This window comes from Vigna unguiculata, chromosome 10 (genome assembly GCF_004118075.2).
Source record: "Vigna unguiculata cultivar IT97K-499-35 chromosome 10, ASM411807v1, whole genome shotgun sequence".
Lineage (NCBI taxonomy): Eukaryota > Viridiplantae > Streptophyta > Magnoliopsida > Fabales > Fabaceae > Vigna > Vigna unguiculata.
This window is the reverse complement of record NC_040288.1, coordinates 5716831-5740594: the sequence shown is the minus strand read 5'-3', so window position 1 is coordinate 5740594 and position 23764 is coordinate 5716831. Positions and strand designations below refer to the sequence as shown.

The window sequence follows — 23764 nt, the reverse complement described above, 5'->3', positions numbered from 1 at the left end:
TTTTTAGAATATTAAAGAAACAAGGACTTTGATATGTCTTTCATGCTCTCTATTTAAGTTCCGGAATTACACGGTCTCAATTGTGATGTTACAGTTAAGGAATGGAATCAAGTATCATTATAGAATTTGCTCGGTAATTACATTATATTTCATGGCAAGGAGTGAAGAAACTATTTTGAGTGAAAACAGAACTGTACACAAAATATTAATTTTCAATAAATAAAAAGTATTATATGCATATGATAAAGATTCCATATCATACTGCTGGAGTTCAAAGTTGAGTGATTCAAAGGCAGTGGCCGCGCTGGAAGGGAGAAGACAGTGCCAAAAATGGTGTAGTTAAGATGTTAGGCTGCAAAGGCTGAAAAGAAAATCCCGTAGACTGTGGAACTCCAATCGGCGGATGTTGTTGCACTGAACTGGAAACAGTAAAACAATATCTCTATATTCAGGTTATAAAACAAATTATAATTATAATTATAATTCAAATTTTATTTTTATTTTTATTTTTTCCTAAATTTAACTTGGTGCTAAAATAAGAGATAAGAAAAAAACAAAATATCAATGGACAATGAACAATATGAGAAAAGGAAAAAGGCATTTTTACCTGAATGACAGTGACAGTGAAGTCTCTGCGGAGTTAGCAACACCATTTCGATCAGGAGATAATAAGGTCCAGAATACTATATCACGAAATAAATATAACTCGTCATCATCATCGAGTTTTGAACAAGAAACTCATGTCATCAAAAGATTAATAAACTATATCATGTGGCACAGGATTGTTTTACTTAGGCGTCATAACAATGCTCAGTTAATTTGGCCCTTGCTAAAGAGGTTTCAATTGGTTAAATGTATCATCATTGCGTTACACACCTACGCTTTGTTGTCCCATCATAAATCCTATGAGTTTGAGTTCTCATTATTGAGCCAAAGCATGGTTAGGAGTTATTCTCAACCCCATGTAACGAACACACTAAACTTGCTTGTGAAAATAGAATGATTTCTTCTTTATACTAGAAAATTATTCTTTCACCATTACCATAGTTCATATATTGGAACAAAACAGAGAAAGTAGAATGAATATTTCCTAAAATATAAATCAGGCCTGAATATCTTTGTAAAAATAACAAAACTTATCAAAGATTACAACGCAAATAGAAGGTAAGAAACTGATTATCACCTGACTGGTCTGAATGATCATTAAAATCTGAGCAAAATAGCATGTTCTGCATGTTCATATGGTGGATTAAGTCAAAATAGAGGTAAACAACGGTTGTATTAGGATTGCAAAACATTAAATATAACATGCTGCAGGATTAACAGCACCATATACCAACCTCTCTTACACCGTGCGATACATTTTGGACCACATCTGCAGCAAAAAGACAAATTAATGGTCAGCAAAGGGCATTTTATTGATAAAACAAGGAAAATAAAAAACCTTTGAAATGTAAAAGGCCAAAGGGTTGCACAATTTACTAAGTGAAGAATAATAACTGTAAAGATTTAAACAACTCAAATAACTACTCAACATATCAAATTGAAAACCATTTTCAACAAATTGTAACTGACAACAGATGCAGGCCAAGGGTTTCCAGGAAATCAGAATATTTCTCCGGAGAGAATACAGAACTTGTAAATTTCAAAACTCCCGTAAAAGAGTAATTAGGGCCATATCAATTCAAACAACCAAAGTAACAACTACTTTACTAATGAATATTGCCGCAAATGACACCTTCAATTGACATACATTTGGATAAATAAACAATCTAGCATATATTTGCATAAATAAACATTCGAATTAACGATGACCACTATTTTCTCATCATACAATTGAGCCATTAAACCTCTTTGTAAGAAAGCATTACCCTTTTTCAATTTTATCCACTAGAATATTTAGAAGACGACATAATTATATCTCATAATAATTTAGATTATGTTAAATGATACATTGGAAATAGTTTCATATTTATATTACAGTATTTCGTTTGCTATTTAATACTTTATCATTTGCATCACATGACTTTCAAAAAGAAAAAACAGATCAATGTAGACAATATCATATAATTCAAATCTGTTACTTTTACTATGGTTAAATAATTAGTTAAGGTTCTATTTACCTATGTTTGAAACACTGGGCTTTACAGCTAAAGTCAAGCCAAGAAAACAATCATCGGGATCAGGGCCAAAATCCTGCAGTTTCAGCTCGAGATTTGGCTTTGCCCCTGTAAGTAGTGAAAGAAGAAAACAATAAACAGTAGAGCCAAATACCTATAACAGTGCAATTAGCATTTTAAGATGAGACAAACTGAAATGTGTAAAGATAATACGAGGATAAAAAACACAAATAAAAGATAAAATTCCCTACTCTTGCTACTCAGCTTCAGCTCGAGTGGATCACTGAGTGGACAAGGAACCCATGCATTCACCTATATAGAATATATTAGTAAATTGAAGAGATTAAGTGAAGAAGAATAGGCTTCAAGAGAAACTTACATGGAAAAATGGATGTTGTAATGACTGATCTGCATCTGGCCTTCTTGATGGGTCCCAATGTAGCAGTTGCTACAGATTTTGTAGTGAATATTAGAGGATAGCAGTATTTACAAGGTCAGTGTGTGTATACTTGCACAGAGAAAAAAAGAGATTCAATTAACTAAAACATACTGTCATCAAGTCTATAGCTTCCGAACTAGCATTTGGAATGATGTTAGAAAGTTTCACAGGTGGAACCTGCACAAGAATCGGGGATTAAAAATAATAAAGAAAAAAAAAGAATAATAATACAACTGGTACATGACTGAACTCCTGCTACGTGAACACATACAATTTCATGAGAAACCAAATCCAATAATTGAGAGTTGTTTGCCCCGATGGTGAAAGCAGAGGAATCAGGCATCCCAAGAATGCCATATATTTTGTACAATTGATCTATTTCACTGTCAATGAAGAAAAGTAATTTTATAAGATGCAATGAAACAGCATAATAATTCAATCTTATGAATAAACATATACCATCTGAATCAATATCAAATACAATTTACATTGAACAAAAGTTCTATACATGTGTGATAAGTAAAGAAAAAGGAAAATAAACACACCAAGATGAAGTATATTTAAGAGGTGTGAAAATTTTGCTTTTAACAAAAAAAAATTATTTCATATGAAGAAAAACATCAGTACACAAATGCCTTGATCCATAGAACAAAATTTCTGTACATTTCAAATATGACTTCGAAAGTTAGATATGTATAATTAAGCCTTAAAAACAATCTGGCCCACAAGTATATTAGTCATTGAAATCAAAATCATTAAACATTTCATCTAGGACCCGACAAAATGTTTCAAATTACAGAAAGTGAAAATATGCCAATGCACCTTGATCTAGTGGTTACTTTGAATTTCCTTTGAACATGATTGCCCTTTATTATAATATCACAGGTTTTACCTTTGGTAGCAAAATTTTTTAATGCCATCCACATGCAAATGCAGAGAGCATAGCAAATTGACATTTTGTTTATGGAAAATTGTTCAGTAAATGCACAAAGGGCTCAAAAAAATACATTCAACGGATCAAAGCTAAATGTATAACTAACAAAATACAATTATTAGTAACTTTACAGTTAGAGACCAAATGCATAAAATCCAGGATAAAAACATACCTTTCACCAGGAAATAAAGGGGTCAAAGTAAAAAGCTCAGCTAATATAGCACCAACTGCCCACATGTCTGCAAATAATTTAAGAAAGCAATCATACCATCATCTTAGAGTTACAGAATAAATAATGGTAAACAAGTTTGGCCACAGAGATTGTTCACATTCATGTAAAATCCCTTTCTCATTAATTTCTATTGTTGAAGTTCCATGTCAAGTGAGCATAGCTTAAACTTCATTAAACAGTAAAATAAGGCAAGGAAACAAGGTATTTTATCCACAAATAAGCCATATTTGAAAATACTCTAGATAGTACAGACAAACTAATCATCCCCAGCTAATGATGTCTGGATTTGCTTTTGGCAGATCCCATGGAAAAACAGATTGAGGCAGAAGAAACTACATATCTAAACTGTTTCCTCCAAAGCCATTCCATCATAGTTTCCGAATACAAGCACCAGCCCACTATCTATACAAGAAACAAATACAACCAGAAAAATTGAAGTTAAAAGGAGATTTAAGCCTACCGACAGCAGGAGTATAAGAAGGGGCTCGCAACAAAACTTCTGGAGCTCGATACCTTAATTACAAAGATAAAAATACATTAAATTTAATAATGATGATAAGATTATGAGAATAAAAAAGAAACCTCAGGACAAAATGTACACACAACAGTGGATAAAGACTTTTAAGGTGACATCACAAATTGTACATTGAAAAATGTATACTGACATTATAAATGTGCGACAAAAGAATATGACTTACCACCGTGTGGAAACATATTGAGTATATGGAGGCATCGATGATACTTCTCTAGCCAGTCCAAAATCAGCAATTTTCAAAACATCATTTGTTACCAGCAAATTCTCTGCATAGCAGAAATCATTTTTCATCAGTTAAAAAGCCATATCACCTTTTAGAAAGATTGAACTGAAAAGTTTAAACAAAATATTATGCTGTCCAAAATTTGTTAAATGAAATTATATGCCTTACCAGGTTTTAAATCCCGATGAAAGAATCCTTTCTTGTGCATATGACTAAGTCCTTCCAGCATTTGCCTCACAAAGCACCGTATCTCTTCTTCTGAAAAGGGTTTTTCTCTCTCCTTTATTAATTGATAAAGATTACAATCCTGAACAGATGAAATCTAGTCACTGTCAAGCAAGTGTCAATACAGAACATTCAACCTTAATTATAGAGATTAAAGAGTTTTGGATAAACTGCATAGTAGTGTAGTGATAAAACATAAATGACCAGAGGATGACTTTCTTTACCATGTATTCAAAAATGAAAAATAGTTCATTATTTTCTCTAACAACCTCTTTCAACTTTATGATATTTGGGTGATTCATTTTACGGAGGGCCTGCAGAAGGAGCACAATACACATTAATGAAGGGAAAAGCCATCTATAATTTAAACAAAATCTGATTACAGTTCAAGGAAGGGAAAAGCCATCTATAACTCCATAAAAACAAATGCTACAGAACATACCTTAACTTCTCTTAAATTTGTGTATTCTTCCCAGAAACAAAACTTTCTTTTCAACTTTTTGACAGCAACCTGATAGACAAAATCACGAGCATAACATCAGAAGATACTAAAAAATGTAACATCAGAAAGTGCAGGTTTAAACAACAATGAAAGAAGCCACTGCCTAAATGAGTGCAGTAAGTGTACCTCTCAAAGGAGCATCCCAGAAAACAAAAGCAACGTTTATAAATTAAAGCAAAAAGAAGTGTATCCATTTCAATATACAATGTAAACATGATGAATGTTAACATTGTTATCACATTAGTCTAACAGAATAAGTTGTTATCCTTAAAAGAATGTCTTACAAAAAATAGAAATTGTAGATCAGCCTTTTTTTTAATTTTATCAGAGAATCAAACAGATAAAAGCATGAAAGCTTGGAGGGAAAAAAAATCACCAACAAAGTTAATACTCAAAAAGAATATTAAATGGACAAGGGAACTTGAAAAGGCCATTTACTATATAGGACGAATCTAACAACAACAAAAGATAACTGCACAAGAATATTAAAGAATATGAGTAGATAAATACGCTAAATTCGAAAAGAATTGTGCTAGCTAGCAAGATTTTCTTACAATCTCGTATGTTCGCATATCACGGGCTTTATATACATGACCGCAAGAACCATCCCCGAGCTCTCTCAAAATTTTATATCTGAAAAGAAGAAAAGAGCAGACAAGGAAAAATGTAATTTAATGAGAGAATTGAAGGACCAGAAACAATGTACAAGTCAATGGATAAGAAGAAACTAACCTTTCCATTGCTAGAATTACAGCACTATAAATAACACTTCAGAGAGACTGGAACAGATTCCATAAAGAGATGGCTAACTGTCAACACAGTGTCGGCACTTAGTTTGCAGACATGGGTTAGAGTTAAAATATAGCATGAAGCATTTAGTATCATCAACAATCCACTTTTCATTGTAGAAGTTATCTACAAAAAGGGAGAGGTCCGTCAACATGTTGCAACCTTCAGAAAACCCAGTGTCCGGGTGAAGTCTTTATCATTTTAGATGAATATCCATGTTCAGTTTGACTAAACCGACTTCAAACTGAGCCCATACATTGGAGAACAAGTGATAACCTGCAGTACAAAATATAAACGTCCGTGCTTTGAAAATTACACAAATTAGCGAACAATACTTGCACTTAAAAAGTGCATTAATAGGAAAATGCAGTATTATATTATTTCACTGTGCAAAATCAACAGTGAAAATATCGCTCAATTGTCAGACAAGTGAAAGGTTTGTCTTTCAAACCTCTAAAGGGGGGAGGGGGGCCTAAGCCCAAAGAATTCGTGGAATTTACTCCACTAATCTACCCAGCAATAAAATAAAACATTGATCAGAAAACAAAGCTTCCCACGCACACTCGGATCCTAGCAACACAACAGTAATCATTGCTTGTTGCATAAGAATTCTAACGGATGCCTACCCTCTACGCCGGTACAATATTATAACCAACAATTAAACTCATATCACTCTATTTTATCTACCCACAAAAACCAAAATCTATTGGTCGACAATCCAGAGTCGCAACCAGCAAGTAAATCAGACCAAAGAATCCATATCAGACAAGACAACAAAGAAATTAAACAAAAAACGAAAGAAAGAAAAAAATGTAACTTTAACGTGCTTTGTTTAGCCTAAAGTATGGAAAACGATTTTTTTTTAAAGTTATATAAAGAAACCAAAGAAATATAATATAATATATATATATATATATATATATATATATATATATATATATATATATATATATATATATATATATATATATTTATGTACCCCAAATAAGTAAATCCAAACAAGGGCTATAAACATAAACACAAGATATGTATGCATATGTAAAAAAGACTAAGAAGAAGTTTTCTTCACAATCTAACCATAAAAAGTCTTTCCCTCAAAATTATAACAGTTTTGCACAAAGAATACGCGCGCTCAATACAACCTGGTCCGAAACAATTCAGAAAACACAATTTCGGGTATTTTCCATTGTGATGAATCCATAAAGTATTGTTTGAACTCAGAGCAAGTAAGAAAGAACTCGGCTTTCTTTTCCATTCCTCATTCTCCTATGAAATAAACCGATCGCAAAGGAAAAACAGACTACAATTCAAGCTGCATTTGAGTTTACGTGGCAGCTACAAACCAGAGGAGACGAAAGCAACACAAAGAATCGAAATTTGACGTAACGCACGAAGAAAAATTTGGAAAAAGAAAATGAAAAGACGAAGAACTCACCGCGTGTGAGAATTCGAAAGAATCAGAGCGGAATCAAGAGATAAGCAAGCACAGATCGGCAATGTGAATGAACTTTCTCGGTAAAGAAACGAGAAAAATGAATTCGTAGGGAGAAAGAGAGAGAAGAGGAGAGAGAAAAGTTTTAGAGAGAGGAAATTCGGATTTGCGAAGAAGCCATATGAGTGAGAGGGGAAGGATTCCATAGATGAAAAAGGAAGGAGAAGAAACCAAAGAAATAAATAAATATAATATTTTTTACTTTTGTTAAAATTTAAAAATACAAATTTATTTGTAAGTTGACAAATAACATTTTTAAAATATTGGATATAAATGTAAAGTAGGTCGCGCAAGTGTTTGAAAAATAAAAGACCTAAATCGAGTTTTTTAAATATAATTTGATTTAGTCTCCCAAAATAAATAGATATATAGTAATCGGACTTAGTCCACACATTTTATAATTTAATGTCGAATTAAACCTAAAAAATATATGTTAATTCAAATTTATTTTTTAAATTAAGTTTTAATAATAAAATAATACGATGAAACTTTTCAATCCACCTAATTATTTTACTTTTTACATTCTCACAGATTAAATTAAGATTTTCATTCTTTTAGAATCGAATTTGACAAACCTATACAATCATATATCTTAATTAAAAAAAAACTAATTAATTAATAAAATAATAAATTGAAAAAGGTTGATTGTCCCTTTTTCATTTTATTTCAATATTTAAAAAAATTATAACTTCATTTTACAGAGAGATTTTTCAACTTATTCAAATAAGTAATTGAAAGATAAAATCTCAATAAAAATACTCTGTCATACTTCATTGATTATTATAAAAATATTAATAACATAATTATGAAAAAAATATTAAATGTTAAATTTAAAGATAGAATAAAGTTAGACTATTATTATTATTATAATAATAATAATAATAATAAATATTTATATTAATAGAATGATTAAAAAATAGAGTAATATAAATTAAAATTGGTGAAAAATAGAAAGTTAAATTTACAAAAATAACCATGATAAATAAAGGAAAAATATAATTCTGAAACAAAAATACAATAAAGCATAATTAAAATATGGGAGGGAAGAAATATTCTAAGCATTTATTTCATTATTTTATTCCTTTAAAAGATTTAAATAGAGATTGCTTGGCTGTTAGTGGGGTGGGGGCTGTGGTCCCCACATTGATATGAAAATGTTTCCTTGATATTACGCTTTTGCCCTCCAACGACTTCCATAATTACGGAAATACTTCATTGTCGATTTTGCCCCTCACTTTAGCCATTGAAAAGACGAGTATACCCTCAATATCCGATCGCGAGACAATTTTACCCCTTGTGTTGGATGGATAAGGATAAGGGATGTCAAAGTCATTAACAATAATTTTCTGGTTTTATCGTCTTTTCATACAATTATTCCTTAGCATATCCTGTTTCAGATCCGAGGGCTGGATTTGGTCGAAGAATAGTTTCTTTCTAGAATGTTGATGACATCTTATAAATTATTTTTTTATTAATTGAAAATATAAAGTATTTACATTTTTAATGAATGAAAATTTTTATTTAATATTTATTTATAGTCAGAATATTAGGAAATATAATAGAAATTTTAACTTTTCCCTTCGCGAAACAACATTATTTATAGTTTCTTCTGTTGCAATTTTATTTTTTAACATTTTAAAAATTATAAGCTGATTTCGTTCACTGTTGTTGGCTAAGCATATATGCAGTTTTTGTTAGAACTGTTTTTAAAACCCTTTTGAAAGATTTTTGAGTTTTTATTCTTTTCTCTAACGTCTAAACTGGTTGTTATTTAATTGGTTTTAAAACTGAAAAATAAAAACAATTTATAGATTGTTCTTGTTTTCACTTTTGCTATTCTAATTTTGTAATTATGTAAAACAGGTAACATATGGAAAGGAAAAAGAGAAACATATTTTCACAATAAATTTTGAATAATTTTGAAAGCTACATATATTATCAGTATAAATTTCATATTTTCAGTTAATCAATAATTAAATTAAGCGGGACTTTAAAGTAAATATTATGAAATTATTATATTTGTCATATATGATTATTTATATTTAGATGATAGTATAAATTATTTTTACAGTATTACAAATTTAATTAAAAACCTTTATAGATATTTTTAAATTTCAAATTGATTTTAGAATAGTTTATAGGAATTAAAAGACAATCAAAAGCACAGAACCTTATTGTTCGAACATTTTATTTTATACACTCAGATGGCACATTTAGCTTTAAATGTGAAAAATAAATAAAAGACTTAAATATACATTTGGTCTCTATTTTTGTTATTTTTATTCAATTTGATCCCTATTTTCGTTTTATGTTCAATTAGGTCCTCATTTTCGTTAAATTGTGGTCAATTTGGTCTTTTTCACTAACAGCGTTTAAATAGTTAACATCTTTGAACAGCAAATGTCACGTGTCAGCTCCTGATTTTTTTTAATTTTTTAAATTTTTTTTTAAATTTTTTTAATTTCAAAAAAAATTGTCCACGTGTCAAATCATAATTGTGTCACGTGTCAAATCATAATTCTTTTACAACTTTTACTTTTAATTTTTAATATTTTTAAAACATATTTTTTCTTTTACTTTTATAACTTATTCTTTGGTAACGTTCAATCGACTCTACGTCATGAAAACGCGTTGTAAATATATCCTGTATCCACTAATTTTTTTTTCTTTAATTAAGTCTCAAGTTTTATTAGCATGACTCAATTAAGTTTTTTTTAGTTAGTATCTAACACTCAAGTTAGTTACTTACAATAAAATAGTAAGATTATAATAAATGATATTACTGACATATCTCATGAACGGTATATATATATATATATATATATATATATATATATATATATATATATATATATAGTGGTCAAGGACACCTTGGCACATCCTTTGTAGTGAGCATGTTGTGGTCGAGGACACCTCAACCCAACTGTTGTAGTACACATGTTCTAGTCGAAGACATGTCGACCCAAAAAAGAGTAAAGACAGTCCGCCCTATACCAAAAAAGGCCGAAGAGGCAAAGATTGACTCTGCAGTAAATTCACATCAGTAATAAGACAAATCATATCAGAATGTAGACTAGATTAAGGATAATTGCACTAATTAAAAAACTATAAAACGAGGTAATCCTACGAATCCTATGTATTGGACTTAAGATTCGTAGGATTACCTCGTTTTAGAGTTTTTTAATTAGTGCAATTATCCTTAATCTAGTCTACATTCTGATATGATTTGTCTTATTACTGATGTGAATTTACTGCAGAGTCAGTCTTTGCCTCTTCGGCCTTTTTTGGTATAGGGCGGACTGTCTTTACTCTTTTTTGGGTCGACATGTCTTCGACTAGAACATGTGTACTACAACAGTTGGGTCGAGGTGTCCTCGACCACAACATGCTCACTACAAAGGATGTGCCAAGGTGTCTTTGACCACTATATATATATATATATATATATATATATATATATATATATATATATATATATATATATATATATATATATATATATATATAGACACACACACACACATACTAGCCCCACAATCGAGACATGCTAGTTAAGATACTCGGTATGCTTTCAAGAACTAGGTCGATGCATCCTCGACCATGACATATACACTAAAAGGGGTGGGTCGAGGTTTCTTTGACCATGACATGTATATTACAAGAAATATTCTTTTATCTTGGTTGTAGGACCTTTTTAGGTTCGATTGGCATAGTAGCTCCCCAAGCTCGAAGCTTATAAAGGGGATGAAGAGTTTTGAAAGGCGTGATGCATAAGTGGGTCTAGCCCAAAGGTGATATGACGTTTCATGGGGAAGTGAGACAATCACTTGGATATGGACCGATCTGACAGTTGGGATGCAAAGAGGCGTGACCTTCCTTATCATAAAAGATTTTATATAAATAGGCTTATGGGACTCATGGGCGAGCACCTTTGCTTACTCTGGTTGTAAAAGATTTCTATGTTCATTTTGTGCTTGTGTCATGTTTGTCCTCATCCTCATCTTCTATGTTTGGTGGTTCTCTTGATAGGGCCCATTTAGAGTGTGTATAGACATCTTTGACCATTTCCTCTAGCAATACCACTAGTGTCGATACCTCCTCGTTAAAAGAGGTATTGAAAGATTCCCTCTTGTTTACTGGGTATGAATGGGTTGATAGTGGTGTGCGTGAATACTTTTCAAAATACAAATGGTCGTCTTTTGTCTGTAGGTTTGTCGAGGCTTACCGATTTTAGATAAGGATAGTCCAAATGATGTTGTGTCTTTAGACCGGGTTAGGTAGGTAGGTAATGCTTGTCATTGGCAGGAGGAATACTCTGGCGATTTCTTTTATATATACTCCATCTTTTGAACTAGTTTACATGTTCAACTGCCCTTTGATGACTTCATTGTTGGAGTGTTGGGTAAAGCCTAGGCTGCCTTATAGGCGTTTAGAATTTTTTGTAGAGTCTTAGGTCTGAAGTATTCTCCTCTAGTGTTATTACACCACTACAACATTTGGCCTAAAGAACCAGCTAGTTGGTTGTCTTTGTTTGGGTTGCCTTCATGCCCCGTATACACCCTCTTTTAAAAGTTTTAAAAATACCTTCATTACGGTAGTGATAAACCCTCATGGTCACTCTTATTTCTTTAATGGCGATAAGCCTAAATTTTCTTTCTTTTGGACACGTTATATCTTGCATTATGATGAGTGGCGAAGGACTATGAGGTTCTTAGTCTCTTGGACACCTTTCCTCAACGATCATTGTAACATTCTATTTTAATAGCATAATACTACTAAAATAAAATATTTCGTTATGAATATTCAAAAGACAAATAATCCAATGTGTATCACATATTACTACAGTCTTACAAGATAAGACTATAGTAATATCACCAATATACATTTTTAAACTATTAGACAAAAATCCTATTACAAGATTGTACCTAATATGTTCTAAAACTGTTGCACCGCCCAGACAACTGACTCATCAACATCAAGAGGTGTCTCTACACCTACTACTTTATCTACTCGCACTAATAAGATGATCATTGCAAAAGAAGAACATATCACATAACAGACAAATAAACATGAGAGAATAAGCTAATTAAAAATATAGTATCATATTTTAATAAAAACAAGTTGTATCATAATACCATGCATTCCAACTAATCATACAAATACAAAACTATTAATCGATGAATCTTCTCAACTCAATCGTTCAGACACACACACTGATATTGAATCTCGAGAGGTTTTATAACATATGATGGATAACCTCCACCCATAAGGTTAATCCTATACAGGCCACTAGAACTTCAAAATGTTCTTCAGACTAAAACCTTTTGCCACTCTCAACACCTCAACCATTCCTCTCTATATGCTTGAATGCTTAGTTGAGTATCAAGATAACCTCCAACCCTGGACTCTCATATCAATGCATATTGTAAGACACGAGGAATTTAAATAATTGTTTAATAAATGCGGGTAGTGGAAGCCTTTATGACATTTAATGTTGACCTTTATGATGTGGAATAGTACTAGCTCAATTTGTAAGACCCGTGAAATTTAATTAATTAAATAATTAATTAATTAATAAATGCGGGTAGGAGAATTAATTATGACATTAATTATGAGTGGGATGACGTGGAAAAGTACTAGCTCAAGTGGTTGAGAGTACTTTGATTGTGTGAGAGTAATTGGGTTCAAGTCCTATGTATGCCAATTATGTGTTGTTTGTATTATTATTAATTGTTATTTTAATATAGCATTATCATGTTGTGAAATAATATGATGATTGAATTGTGATTGTTAGCATGAAACATGAATTGGCATGATGGTTTGATATTGATTTAGCGATTGGTAGGGTGAAGGGTTCAAGTATTGGTGAACTCAAATTGAACGTTTTTTTTAGTCATTGTTTTTGGTTTTGACATGAAGGTGAAAGGTTAACGTAAACCCTAGAGAAATGGAACCCAAGAGGGGGATGGGAGGCTGAAAACAGATCATAAAGGGGTCCATGAATGGCAATTAAAATCCCAATTAAATTTAGGTTCGTTTTTATGTTATCACATAGTTTTTAGGGCACCTTTAAAAGGCCATAGTGAGGTAGAGAGAATGGTTTGGCAATCTGGAAATTTGACTTACAGAGAGAGCACGAAAATTTTGGAAATTGGGAGGTTTGGCAGAGATTGAGAGGCTGAAGAGAGAGGAGCCAAGGAGGGCTAGTGTGCGAGGGAGAACTATCCAAATTTTCAAGGGTTAAAGCTTAAAAGGATCTAGGTTAGGGGAGTTTACCGCGATTATGTTGTTGTTTGGTGTAAATTGTGTGAAAATAATATTGAAGTTATGCATGCACTGTGATCATTCTGAGTTTCTGTTGAATTCTGGAAATTTTCCAGAAACCGCCTGGCGGGCTATACATAGCCGCCAGGCAGCTCATCCATTTCTGCGCATATTGTTGTGTTTCTGGGTGCAGTGCCTGGCGGTGAATCCCTATACCGCCAGGCAACTCAAAGTCTGGATTATTCTGGGTGTTTCTGCATGAACCGCCTGGCGGGATTGGTTGTGACCGCCAGGTGGCGCGGGTTCAAGACTCGTTTTAGGGTTTTCCTGAGCGGTTGGCATGAATTGTTCGGAGGGAAATCAAGGGGTGGGTCATGGGAGTTGATTTGGGTAGAAATTCTTGGATTTCGAGTGTGATTGATATTGAAATTTAATGGAACAGTGACCAAGGGTTTAGGGTTGAACAATTGGGGTTTTGATGCCGTGAGTATTGCCAATGATTGAAATGCTTTGGAAAATTCCTAATGGAGGTGGGTGTAGACTACTATGAATATAATATATAGGTGAGATTGCGGGAGTAGTGATGGAGATTATTCTGGAATGAAAAACAGGGAAGAGTTGGGGTTGCATAGGTGTGGAATTCTGGAAATTTCCAAGAGGCTGATGCACCGCCTAGCGGCACGAGGGATGGATCGGGAGGTGCATTCAGGTGAGAACATTTAATGTAATTCTATTCGGGCTTAATAATGATACATTAGAAATTGACGATTTGATTAAGAAAGAGTATGACCAGGTGGAAAAAAATCAGTTCAGGGGATAAAGATGGCATTTAAAGTAGATTGGGAACGACTGACATGTAAACTGTTTTGACATTAGGGATTTAACACTTTGCCAAGCTAAAGTATGATGTATTACAAATCTGGATTTGGAATAAGCACGAGTGTGACTTTGGTGTTGAGGCAATTGTGACATTAAGAAATAGGTACTGTAAACACCTTGTGTTATGCAGCAATGAATGGGGTTACTTAAGCAAACAAATTTTGAAGCAATTAGATAGTTAAATCTAAATGGAAGATTAAACTGTGGATAATAAGTTAACCACTAAGGGTGAATGTAAGAGACTTAGGAGAAAATTTTGTAGGGAGGTCCAGTAATTAAATCAGAGCTTAATCTGGTCGGGTTGCCTGGATGACAGTATAGTGCAGGTCGCTGGTGCAGCGCTTGGCGACGTAGCAGCAACCACCAGGCGATAGCAGGGAAACAGAGGGGTTCTGGTGCGAGTGCCGCCTGGCGGAAGGCAAGACCCCGCCAGGCGATAGCGGCAGAAACAGTAACCCACTGGAGCACGTCCTCCTGGTGGTAGGAACTGTCCCGCTGGGCGATGGTTGTTAAGTTTGAGGGTTTTTTAGGCGCTTAGCGCCTGGCGGTACGTGTCCCCCGCCAGGCGGTCTGGAAGCTGTGGCGCCTAGCGGTACGTGTCCCCCGCTAGACGATTTGGATGTTGTAAGTCCTAGTTGTTGGACTTTGTAGGGTGTTTTACAAGGCTTTTAGTGGTGCTTTAAAGGTAAGATTGCTGGGTTCCTTGAGTTGAGCTCGGAACGTATCCCTTGAGTTGAGCTTGGGATAGGGGTTAAGCACGTACATTCCTCGAGTTGAGCTCGGAATGGCATCCCTCGAGTTGAGCTCGGGATGGCAGATGAACACGAGGAACCCTTGAGTTGAGCTTTGGTTGGCGAGTGTTGCCGGTGTGAGTGTGCTGGTTGTGGCCAGTACGGATGGGTCCAGTTAGATTGGCCTCCTCAGTTGTTGACTAACGAGTTTGGTAGTCTTGGGACATTGCGGACTATGTTCGTAATTGGGAACTCCACCTGGCGTTGCGGTGTGTGATCCGTGGCATGGGTTCTCGCACGTGCTCTGTCGGTTGTGACCGATAGGTTTGGTAGCAAATTACCTTGAGGTAATCACTAGAAGAGGTAGAACCCGAATGGTCTGGTTATGGCCAGACGGTAGAGAATTGGTTAAGAGATGGAACTTTAATATTTTTGGAGCTTATATTTATTAAATTGATTACATGATATTTATGATGATGTATGTTGTTTTCATAAGCTCACCTTATCTGCTTGTGTGTGGCGATGATCGTGTACGCGGTACACGTGAGCAGAGAATGTTGATGCAGGTGGAGCCGGTGATGCTTAGACGAGAGTGGGGGTTCTTCTGGGGGGAACTTCTTATGTTTACTTTATTTGTTTTTAGAAACTGTTGTAAACCCTGATGGGTAATTTTATAACATTATGATTTTGGTATTCATAGACTTTATTCGATTGTTTAATAAAGTTTTAAATTTCCCGCATTTTTGGGAAATGAGGTTATTCATAAATGCGATGTCTTTATATTTTTAATAGTTATAGTTATTTAAGCCAGTAATATCCTAACGGGATGTTACATTTGGTATCAGAGCATTGTTTTCTAAATGATTTTTGGGGCTAAGGGGAGTGAGCTCATCGAGTCATGAATTGTGTGACAAATTGATTGTGTGCTTTCATGTTGATTTAATATTAGATGTAGAATTCTGATTTAAGCTGTGTAATTTAACCAGCTATAAAAATGTGGCGTGCTCAGGCCATGGCTAACAGGAGGAGGAGGAACACTGCTGGAGCTGACGAGATCGCTCAGGCGATTCATCGCATGGTGGATGCGATGCATCCTATTGCTGCTCAGCCCTAAGCCGTGGTGGCACCCGTACGTCCCGTGACGATGGAGGATTTCATGAGGCATAAGCCCTCGAAGTTCTCTAGAAAATCTACCCCTGACGAGGCAGACGCACGGTTGAGAGAGTGCGAGAAGATCTGCAGGGTGATAGACTGCATTGAGGCTGTCATTTGTCACTTTCCTCTTAGTGGTAGATGCAGAGTACTGGTGGGTCGGCATGCAATAGTTGATGCAAACTCGCGACGAGGAGATCATCTGGACTTCCTTCAGGACCAGATTCCTGGAGAAGTATTTTCCAGACTCGGCGAGACATGAGAGGGAAGCTGAATTCCTGACTTTCCAGCAGGGGAACCTGACTGTACAGGCATACACAGATAGCTTTGAGTATCTGGCACGATTCTATTCACCTGCAGCCACTGAGGAGTGGAGGTTCAGGAAGTATGAGGGCGGGTTGAAACATGAGCTGCGCCGGTTCATAGTACCACTCCGCATCAGAGCGTTTCCAATCTTGGTGGAGCAGGCCAAGGCAGTGGAGCAGCTAGAGACGGGACCTAGTGGTGGGACTTGACCATAGAGGACCACGATCGACCCCCGTCAGCAGAAGAAACCATACACCAGACCAGGATCTTCTTCTAGGAAACTACAGTGTTTTAACTGTGGTGGTGAGCACTTGCGGAGAGACTGCCCAAAACCCTCTGGCAGTGCTGGAGGCAGCAGCACTAGCAAGTGCTATGTGTGTGACCAGACAGGACATTATGCCAAACATTGTCCTAATAAGAAACCAGCTGGAGGTGCACCAGTCAGGAAACCAGTGGGTGATAGGCCCCAAGCACCAGGGCGTGTCTTTGCGTTGACGACCACAGAGGTGACTCAGTTAGGTAACCTAGTACATAATACTTGTTTGTTGTTTGGTAACCGTGAGGTAGTGTTGTATGATTCAGGAGCTACCCATTCATTCGTGTCTAATGAATGTGTGAGGAGGCTCAGGCTTGTGATACGGGAGCTAGGGTGCGAGTTAATAGTCACCACACCAGCGTCAGGCGAGGTGTCCACCAGTTCTGTTTGCGTGGGATGCCCTATGGAGGTGGCGGGTCGCAGATTTAAGGTGAATCTAATTTGCTTGCCAATGGAGGGTCTGGATGTCATTCTGGGCATGGACTGGTTGTCGAGCAACCATGTGGTGATCGGATGACGCAGGGTGGTATTCCCTGAGACAGTAGGGTTGGAGCTCATCTCTTCTAATCAGGCTGTGAAGGAGATAGAGGATGGCGCCACATGTTACATGATAGTGGCTCATGCAGAGAAGTTGAGTACTGTAGAGAGAATCAGCAAAATTCCTATGGTGGAGGAGTACGCAGACGTCTTTCCGGATGAGATCCCGGAATTACCACCGAGCCGGGATGTGGATTTCACTATAGATTCTCATCCCTAGGGCCGGTCCAGTGTCCATGGCACCTTATCGGATGGCACCAGCTGAGTTATCCGAGTTGAAGAAGCAGATTGAAGATTTGCTTGAGAAAAGTTTATACGTCCGAGTGCCTCGCCTTGGGGTGCACCGGTGTTGTTAGTGAAAAAGAAGGATGGCAGTTCCAGACTGTGTGTCGATTACCGGCAGTTAAATAAGTTAACTATTAAGAACAAGTATCCACTGCCGAGGATTGACGATTTACTAGACCAGTTGAGGGGAGCTGTAGTGTTCTCAAAAATTGACTTGAGATCTGGGTACCATCAGATCCTAGTCAGGCCGGAGGATGTCCAAAAGACAGCTTTTCAGTCGCGCTATGGTCACTACGAGTATGTAGTGATGCCATTTGGGGTGACTAATGCGCCGGCCATATTCATGGATTATATGAATCGGATCTTCCGGCCATATTTGGATCAGTTTGTAGTAGTGTTTATTGATGACATACTGATCTATTCTGAGAGCCGAGAGGAACATGCAGAACATCTGAGAGTGGTTTTGGGGATTCTCAGAGAGCATCAGCTGCATGGGAAACTGTTGAAGTGCGAGTTCTGGTTGGAAGAGGTACAGTTCCTAGGTCATGTGATTTCAGCCCAAGGAATAGCAATAGACCCGGCCAAAATCGAGACAGTGGTGAAGTGGGAGATGCGACAAACAGTCACTGAGGTACGGAGTTTTCTGGGCTTAGCCGAGTATTACAGGCGTTTTGTGGAGGGCTTCTCCAAGATGGTAAGTCCATTGACGTAGCTTACCAGGAAGGATCAGCCTTTCTCCTGGACTGATGAATGTGAGGCTTACTTCGAGGATATGAAGAGGAGGTTGACTACTGGACCAGTGTTGGCGATTCCTGATACGACTAAAATGTTTGAGGTATATTGTGACGCCTCTTATCAGGGATTGGGATGTGTGTTGATGCAGGATAAAAGACCTGTGGCCTATGCATCGAGATAGTTGAAGGTGCATGAGAAGAATTACCCGACTCATGATTTAGAGTTGGCTGCAGTGGTTTTTGCTCTCAAGACCTGGCGACATTATTTATATGGGGCTCAGTTCCAGGTATTCAGCGACCATAAAAGTCTAAGATATTTTATTGATCAGAAGGAGCTGAATATGAGGCAGAGGCGCTGGATGGAGTACTTGAAAGACTACGACTTTGAGCTTTTGTACCATCCTGGTAAAGCCAATGTCGTTGCCGATGCTCTGAGTCGGAAGAGAGTTTATGTGGCAGCTATGATGATTAAAGAGCTGGAGTTGCTAGAATAGTTAAGGGATATGAACCTGGGACTGGATATGGGTGAAGGTCAGATACGGTGCAGTATGCTGAGGATCACCAACGAGTTTCTAGATGAGGTCCGGGTGGAGCAGGGTAATAATCAGGAACTGCAGCAGATCATTGGTGAGTTGGGGACTGAGAAGAGGAAGGACTTCAGAATGGGCAGGGACGGTATTCTACGGTTCAGAGAGAGGGTGTGTATTCCCAATAGTAGAGTTTTGAGGAAGATGCTCTCAGATGAAGGGCATAAGAGCCGTCTTAGCATACACCCAGGTATGACTAAGATGTATAAAGATTTGAAAGCTACTTTCTGGTGGACTGGTATGAAGACCGATGTAGCTGATTATGTCGCTTCTTGCTTAGTGTGTCAGAAAGCGAAGATTGAGCATCAGAGGCCGGGTGGTATGTTGGAGCCTCTGGATATTCCTCAGTGGAAATAGGACAGCATTTCCATGGACTTCGTCACACATTTGCCGAGATCAGTGAGAGGACACGACTCCATATGGGTAATTATAGACCGATTGACGAAGTGTGCGCATTTCTTGCCCATAAATCAGAAGATGTCCTTAGATAAGTTGGCAGAATTGTATGTCAAGGAGGTGGTTCGACTACATGGTGTGCCTGCCAGTATAGTATCTGATAGAGACCCAAGGTTCACGTCGAGGTTTTGGCAGTCTTTGCAGAAGGCCTTGGGTACTCAGTTACGGATGAGTTCGGCGTACCACCCTCAGACCAATGGACAGTCTGAGAGGACTATCCAGTCATTGGAGGATCTGCTGAGGACGTGTGTGTTAGATCATCTGGGCACCTGGAGTGATATGCTGCCATTGGTGGAGTTCACGTATAATAATAGTTATCACTTCAGCATCGGTATGGCACCTTACGAGGCATTGTATGGTAGGAGATGCCGAACACCCCTATGTTGGCAACAGGACGGAGAGTCGATAGTGCTCGGTCCAGAGTTCTTGCAGCAGACCACCGAGAAGGTGAAGATGATATAGGACCGTATGAAGGCCACTCAGAGTCGTCAGAAATCCTATGCAGATAAGAGGAGGAGGCCGCTTGAGTTTGAGGCGGGTGATCATGTATTTCTCCGTGTGACTCCCACAGCAGGCATTGGGAGAGCTCTTCGATCGAGGAAGTTGACTCCTCGATTCATAGGGCCATACCAGATCACGAGGCGAATCGGACCGGCTGCATATGAGGTTGCTTTGCCACCACACATGGCAAACTTACATAACGTTTTCCATGTGTCGCAACTGAGGAAATACATAGCAGATCCTACGCACATTCTGGAGGAGGATGATGTACAAATACGAGAGGACTTGACCGTTGATGCCGGAACAGTGAGAATCTTGGATTCTCAAGTAAAGCAGCTCAAAGGGAAGGACATCAGAACGGTGAAGGTGTTATGGGATGAGGCAACTCAGAAAATGACACAGGAGATGGAAAACGCCATGAGGCGGTCTTATCCTCATTTGTTCTCTGGTAAGTTCTCTTTTTCGAGGACGAAAAATTTTAAAGGTGGGAGTAATGTAAGACCCGTGAAATTTAATTAATTAAATAATTAATTAATTAATTAATGCGGGTAGGAGAATTAATTATGACATTAATTATGAGTGGGATGACGTGGAAAAGTACTAGCTCAAGTGGTTGAGAGTACTTTGATTATGTGAGAGGAATTGGGTTCAAGTCCTATGTATGTCAATTATGTGTTGTTTGTATTATTATTAATTGTTATTTTAATATAGCATTATCATGTTGTGGAATAATATGATGATTGAATTGTGATTATTAGCATGAAACATGAATTGGCATGATGGTTTGATATTGATTTAACGATTGGCAGGGTGAAGGGTTTAAGTCTTAGTGAACTCAAATTGAACGTTTTTTTTAGTCATTGTTTTTGGTTTTGAGATGAAGGTGAAGGGTTAACGTAAACCCTAGAGAAATGGCACCCAAGAGGGGGAGGGGAGGCTGAAAACAGATCATAAAGGGATCCATGAATGGCAATTAAAATCCCAATTAAATTTAGGTTCGTTTTTATGTTATCACATAGTTTTTAGGGCACCTTTAAAAGGCCATAGTGAGGTAGAGAGAAGGGTTTGGCAATCTGAAAATTTGACTTACAGAGAGAGCACGAAAATTCTGGAAATTGGGAGGTTTGGGAGAGATTGAGAGGCTGAAGAGAGAGGAGCCAAGGAGGGCTAGTGTGCGAGGGAGAACTATCCAAATTTTCAAGGGTTAAAGCTTAAAAGGATCCAGGTTAGGGGAATTTACCGCGATTATGTTGTTGTTTTGTGTAAATTGTGTGAAAATAATATTGAAGTTATGCATGCATTGTGATCATTCTGAGTTTTTGATGAATTCTGGAAAATTTCCAAAAACCGCCTGGCGGGCTATACATAGCCGCCAGGCGGCTCATCCATTTCTGCGCATATTGTTGTGTTTCTGGATGCAGCGCCTGGCGGTGAATCCCTGTACCGCCAAGCGACTCAAAGTCTGGGTTATCCAGGCGGCGCGGGTTCAATACTCGTTTTAGGTTTTTCCTGAGCGGTTGGCATGAATTGTTCGGAGGGAAATCAAGGGGTGGGTCTTGGGAGTTGATCTGGGTAGCAATTCTTGGATTTCGAGTGTGATTGATATTGAAATTTAATGGAACAGTGACCAAGGGTTTAGGGTTGAACAATTGGGGTTTTGATGCCGTGAGTATTGCCAGTGATTGAAATGCTTTGGAAAATTCCTAATGGAGGTGGGTGTAGACTACTATGAAAAAGAATGACTATCAAACGAGTACGGACTCAACATGATAATTAAAGTTATAAAAGAGGATGACTATCAAATAAGTCTAAGACTTGACATGATAATTAAAGTTATAAAAAGAATGACTATCAAATGAATATGAGATCGACATGATAATTAAAGTTATAAAAAGAATGAATATCAAGTCAGTCTGGGACTCGATATAATAATTAAAGTTATGAAAAAATTATAAAAAGAATGATTATCAAACAAGTTCAGGACTCAACCTAATAATTCATAAAAATTTTGATTATCAAGCAAACTCGAGACTCGATATAATCCATGAAAATTTATGAAAATTAATTCTTATAAGTTGGTAGAAAAAAATGTATTTGCAAGTTAAAGTAGGCATTTGAAAATATGTTTCACTGCTAGCGATCAACATTGTAATTTTAGGGTCTTTACAAAAAGTGTGGTAGACATAGGATAATAATATAAAATATTATGTGAGCATGCATGCTAAGAAATCTAGACTTAATTAATGATATACTGTGATAGCTTAAAAAGGCACCAGAAATAGGGTTTCTCTTGAAATGGTAGTTTCTCGTTTTTCAAAGACAAAAATGTTTATCTTCATTAAACATTAGCAATAAAAATTCGTTATATATTTTTTCTAGATTGGTCTTTGCCAATAAATTAAGTAAACCCCAAACTTTCTTTGCCTTTTTAGTAGGAAAAGAGATTGTATTATTATTATTGGTATACTTCTTTTTATCTATAGCTTTTTCGAATGAAACAAAATAATACACAAGTTTGCATCAAATGTTCTCAACAAATATTCTTAGCATTGAAAGTATTCTAATCATGAATATAATATACTGAATCTAAGCAAGAAACATCACTATATTTATCGTTCACTGTTGCACGTCTTTATTACTAACATAAAAAAGTCTTATAACGTCACCCATATAACGTCTGTCCAGAAAAAGTTCCATGTTAAAAATGACCGGTGGCATTTTTGTAAATTATTTGACTTTTTTAACGTTTGCTCATTCCAACACAGACGTAATTTAACGTCTGACCCACAGTACCCCGACGTTATGTAAAAATTAACGTCTGAGCTCTTTGCCCCCGACTTAATTTAACGCCTGACCCCCTCTGCACCGACGTTAAGTAACGTCTGACCACGCAGCCCCGACGTCAATTTTTAGGTTTTCTCTACGCGAAACGCATAAACCCTAATTGTTTCGTCGCGCCACCAATTTTTCGCGAAGCTTCTCCGTCGGCAACCACCATTCCGAGCTCCTCCAGGTAATTTTTGAATGTTTTTCACCACCAAACTTGTTGGGATTTGATTATGGATTGATTTTAGGCGTTTTGAACCGAATATTTTCCGTTTTCATCCTCATTTGCAGTGTTTCGCGATCCTTCCCGTCGGTGACCATTATTTCGACCTCCTCTAGGTGAGTTTCGAACATTTTTCACCACCAAACTAGTTGGTATTTGATTATGGATTGATTTTAAGTGTTTTCAACCGAATATTATGCGTTTTCATCCCCATTTGCATCGTTTTGAGATTATTTTGCTTGTTATCTCTTTTTCATTGTATGTATGTAATTGCTTGTATTTTTTTATTTGCAATTATAATTTTTATCTTAGACTATTTTTTTTTAGTTTTTTTGGCCTGTTTCTTTTTTTAATTGAATTTTTATAATAATATTTGTAAAATTACGAAATAAAATTATATTTATTTATTTGTAAAATTGGACTAATTGTATTTGATTTTTTAATATTATTGTTGCATTAATTTTTATTTTATGTAT

General features: G+C 36.4%; 3 protein-coding genes across 4 annotated transcripts; 2 read left to right on the top strand and 1 right to left on the bottom strand.

Annotated features, from left to right (window-relative positions):
* LOC114167158 (serine/threonine-protein kinase MHK) lies at window positions 1-7632 on the bottom strand. Of its 2 annotated transcripts, XM_028052144.1 has the most exons (19): window positions 7435-7632; window positions 6162-6275; window positions 5943-6019; window positions 5765-5843; window positions 5151-5219; window positions 4933-5022; window positions 4652-4790; window positions 4424-4526; window positions 4186-4238; window positions 3666-3732; window positions 2831-2942; window positions 2671-2736; window positions 2500-2568; window positions 2372-2432; window positions 2124-2228; window positions 1341-1375; window positions 1184-1229; window positions 608-683; window positions 1-419 (listed from the first exon to the last, which is right to left on the bottom strand). In XM_028052144.1, exons 3-19 carry the CDS (start codon window positions 5948-5950, stop codon window positions 287-289), a joined length of 1311 nt encoding a protein of 436 aa, XP_027907945.1. In that variant the 5' UTR covers window positions 5951-6019; window positions 6162-6275; window positions 7435-7632; the 3' UTR covers window positions 1-286. The 2 variants fall into 2 exon arrangements, with proteins under 2 accessions (XP_027907945.1, XP_027907947.1); XM_028052146.1 differs by lacking the exon at window positions 6162-6275.
* An 8877-nt stretch (window positions 7633-16509) lies between these two features.
* On the top strand, window positions 16510-17896 carry LOC114165135. Its single transcript, XM_028049802.1, has 4 exons — window positions 16510-16752; window positions 16829-16990; window positions 17039-17644; window positions 17711-17896. Exons 1-4 carry the CDS (start codon window positions 16510-16512, stop codon window positions 17894-17896), a joined length of 1197 nt encoding a protein of 398 aa, XP_027905603.1.
* Window positions 17897-20206: 2310 nt separating this feature from the next.
* Window positions 20207-21925, top strand: LOC114165134. The gene is made up of 2 exons (XM_028049801.1): window positions 20207-20687; window positions 21864-21925. The coding sequence occupies exons 1-2, from the start codon at window positions 20207-20209 to the stop codon at window positions 21923-21925; spliced, it is 543 nt and encodes a 180-aa protein (XP_027905602.1).
* The last annotated feature ends 1839 nt before the right edge of the window (window positions 21926-23764 follow it).

Coding starts and splice junctions, on each gene's coding strand:
- LOC114167158 (XM_028052144.1), bottom strand. Junction 2,229..2,371: donor GCTGAAGCTGAGTAGCAAGA/GTAGGGAATTTT, acceptor CACTACTTACAG/GGGCAAAGCCAAATCTCGAG. Junction 1,230..1,340: donor TATCGCACGGTGTAAGAGAG/GTTGGTATATGG, acceptor ATGAACATGCAG/AACATGCTATTTTGCTCAGA.
- LOC114165135 (XM_028049802.1), top strand. CDS start 16,510: ATGGAGGATTTCATGAGGCATAAGCCCTCGAAGTTCTCTAGAAAATCT. Junction 16,753..16,828: donor AGGACCAGATTCCTGGAGAA/GTATTTTCCAGA, acceptor CTGACTGTACAG/GCATACACAGATAGCTTTGA. Junction 16,991..17,038: donor TCTTGGTGGAGCAGGCCAAG/GCAGTGGAGCAG, acceptor ACTTGACCATAG/AGGACCACGATCGACCCCCG.
- LOC114165134 (XM_028049801.1), top strand. CDS start 20,207: ATGAAGGCCACTCAGAGTCGTCAGAAATCCTATGCAGATAAGAGGAGG. Junction 20,688..21,863: donor TTATCCTCATTTGTTCTCTG/GTAAGTTCTCTT, acceptor TTAATGGAACAG/TGACCAAGGGTTTAGGGTTG.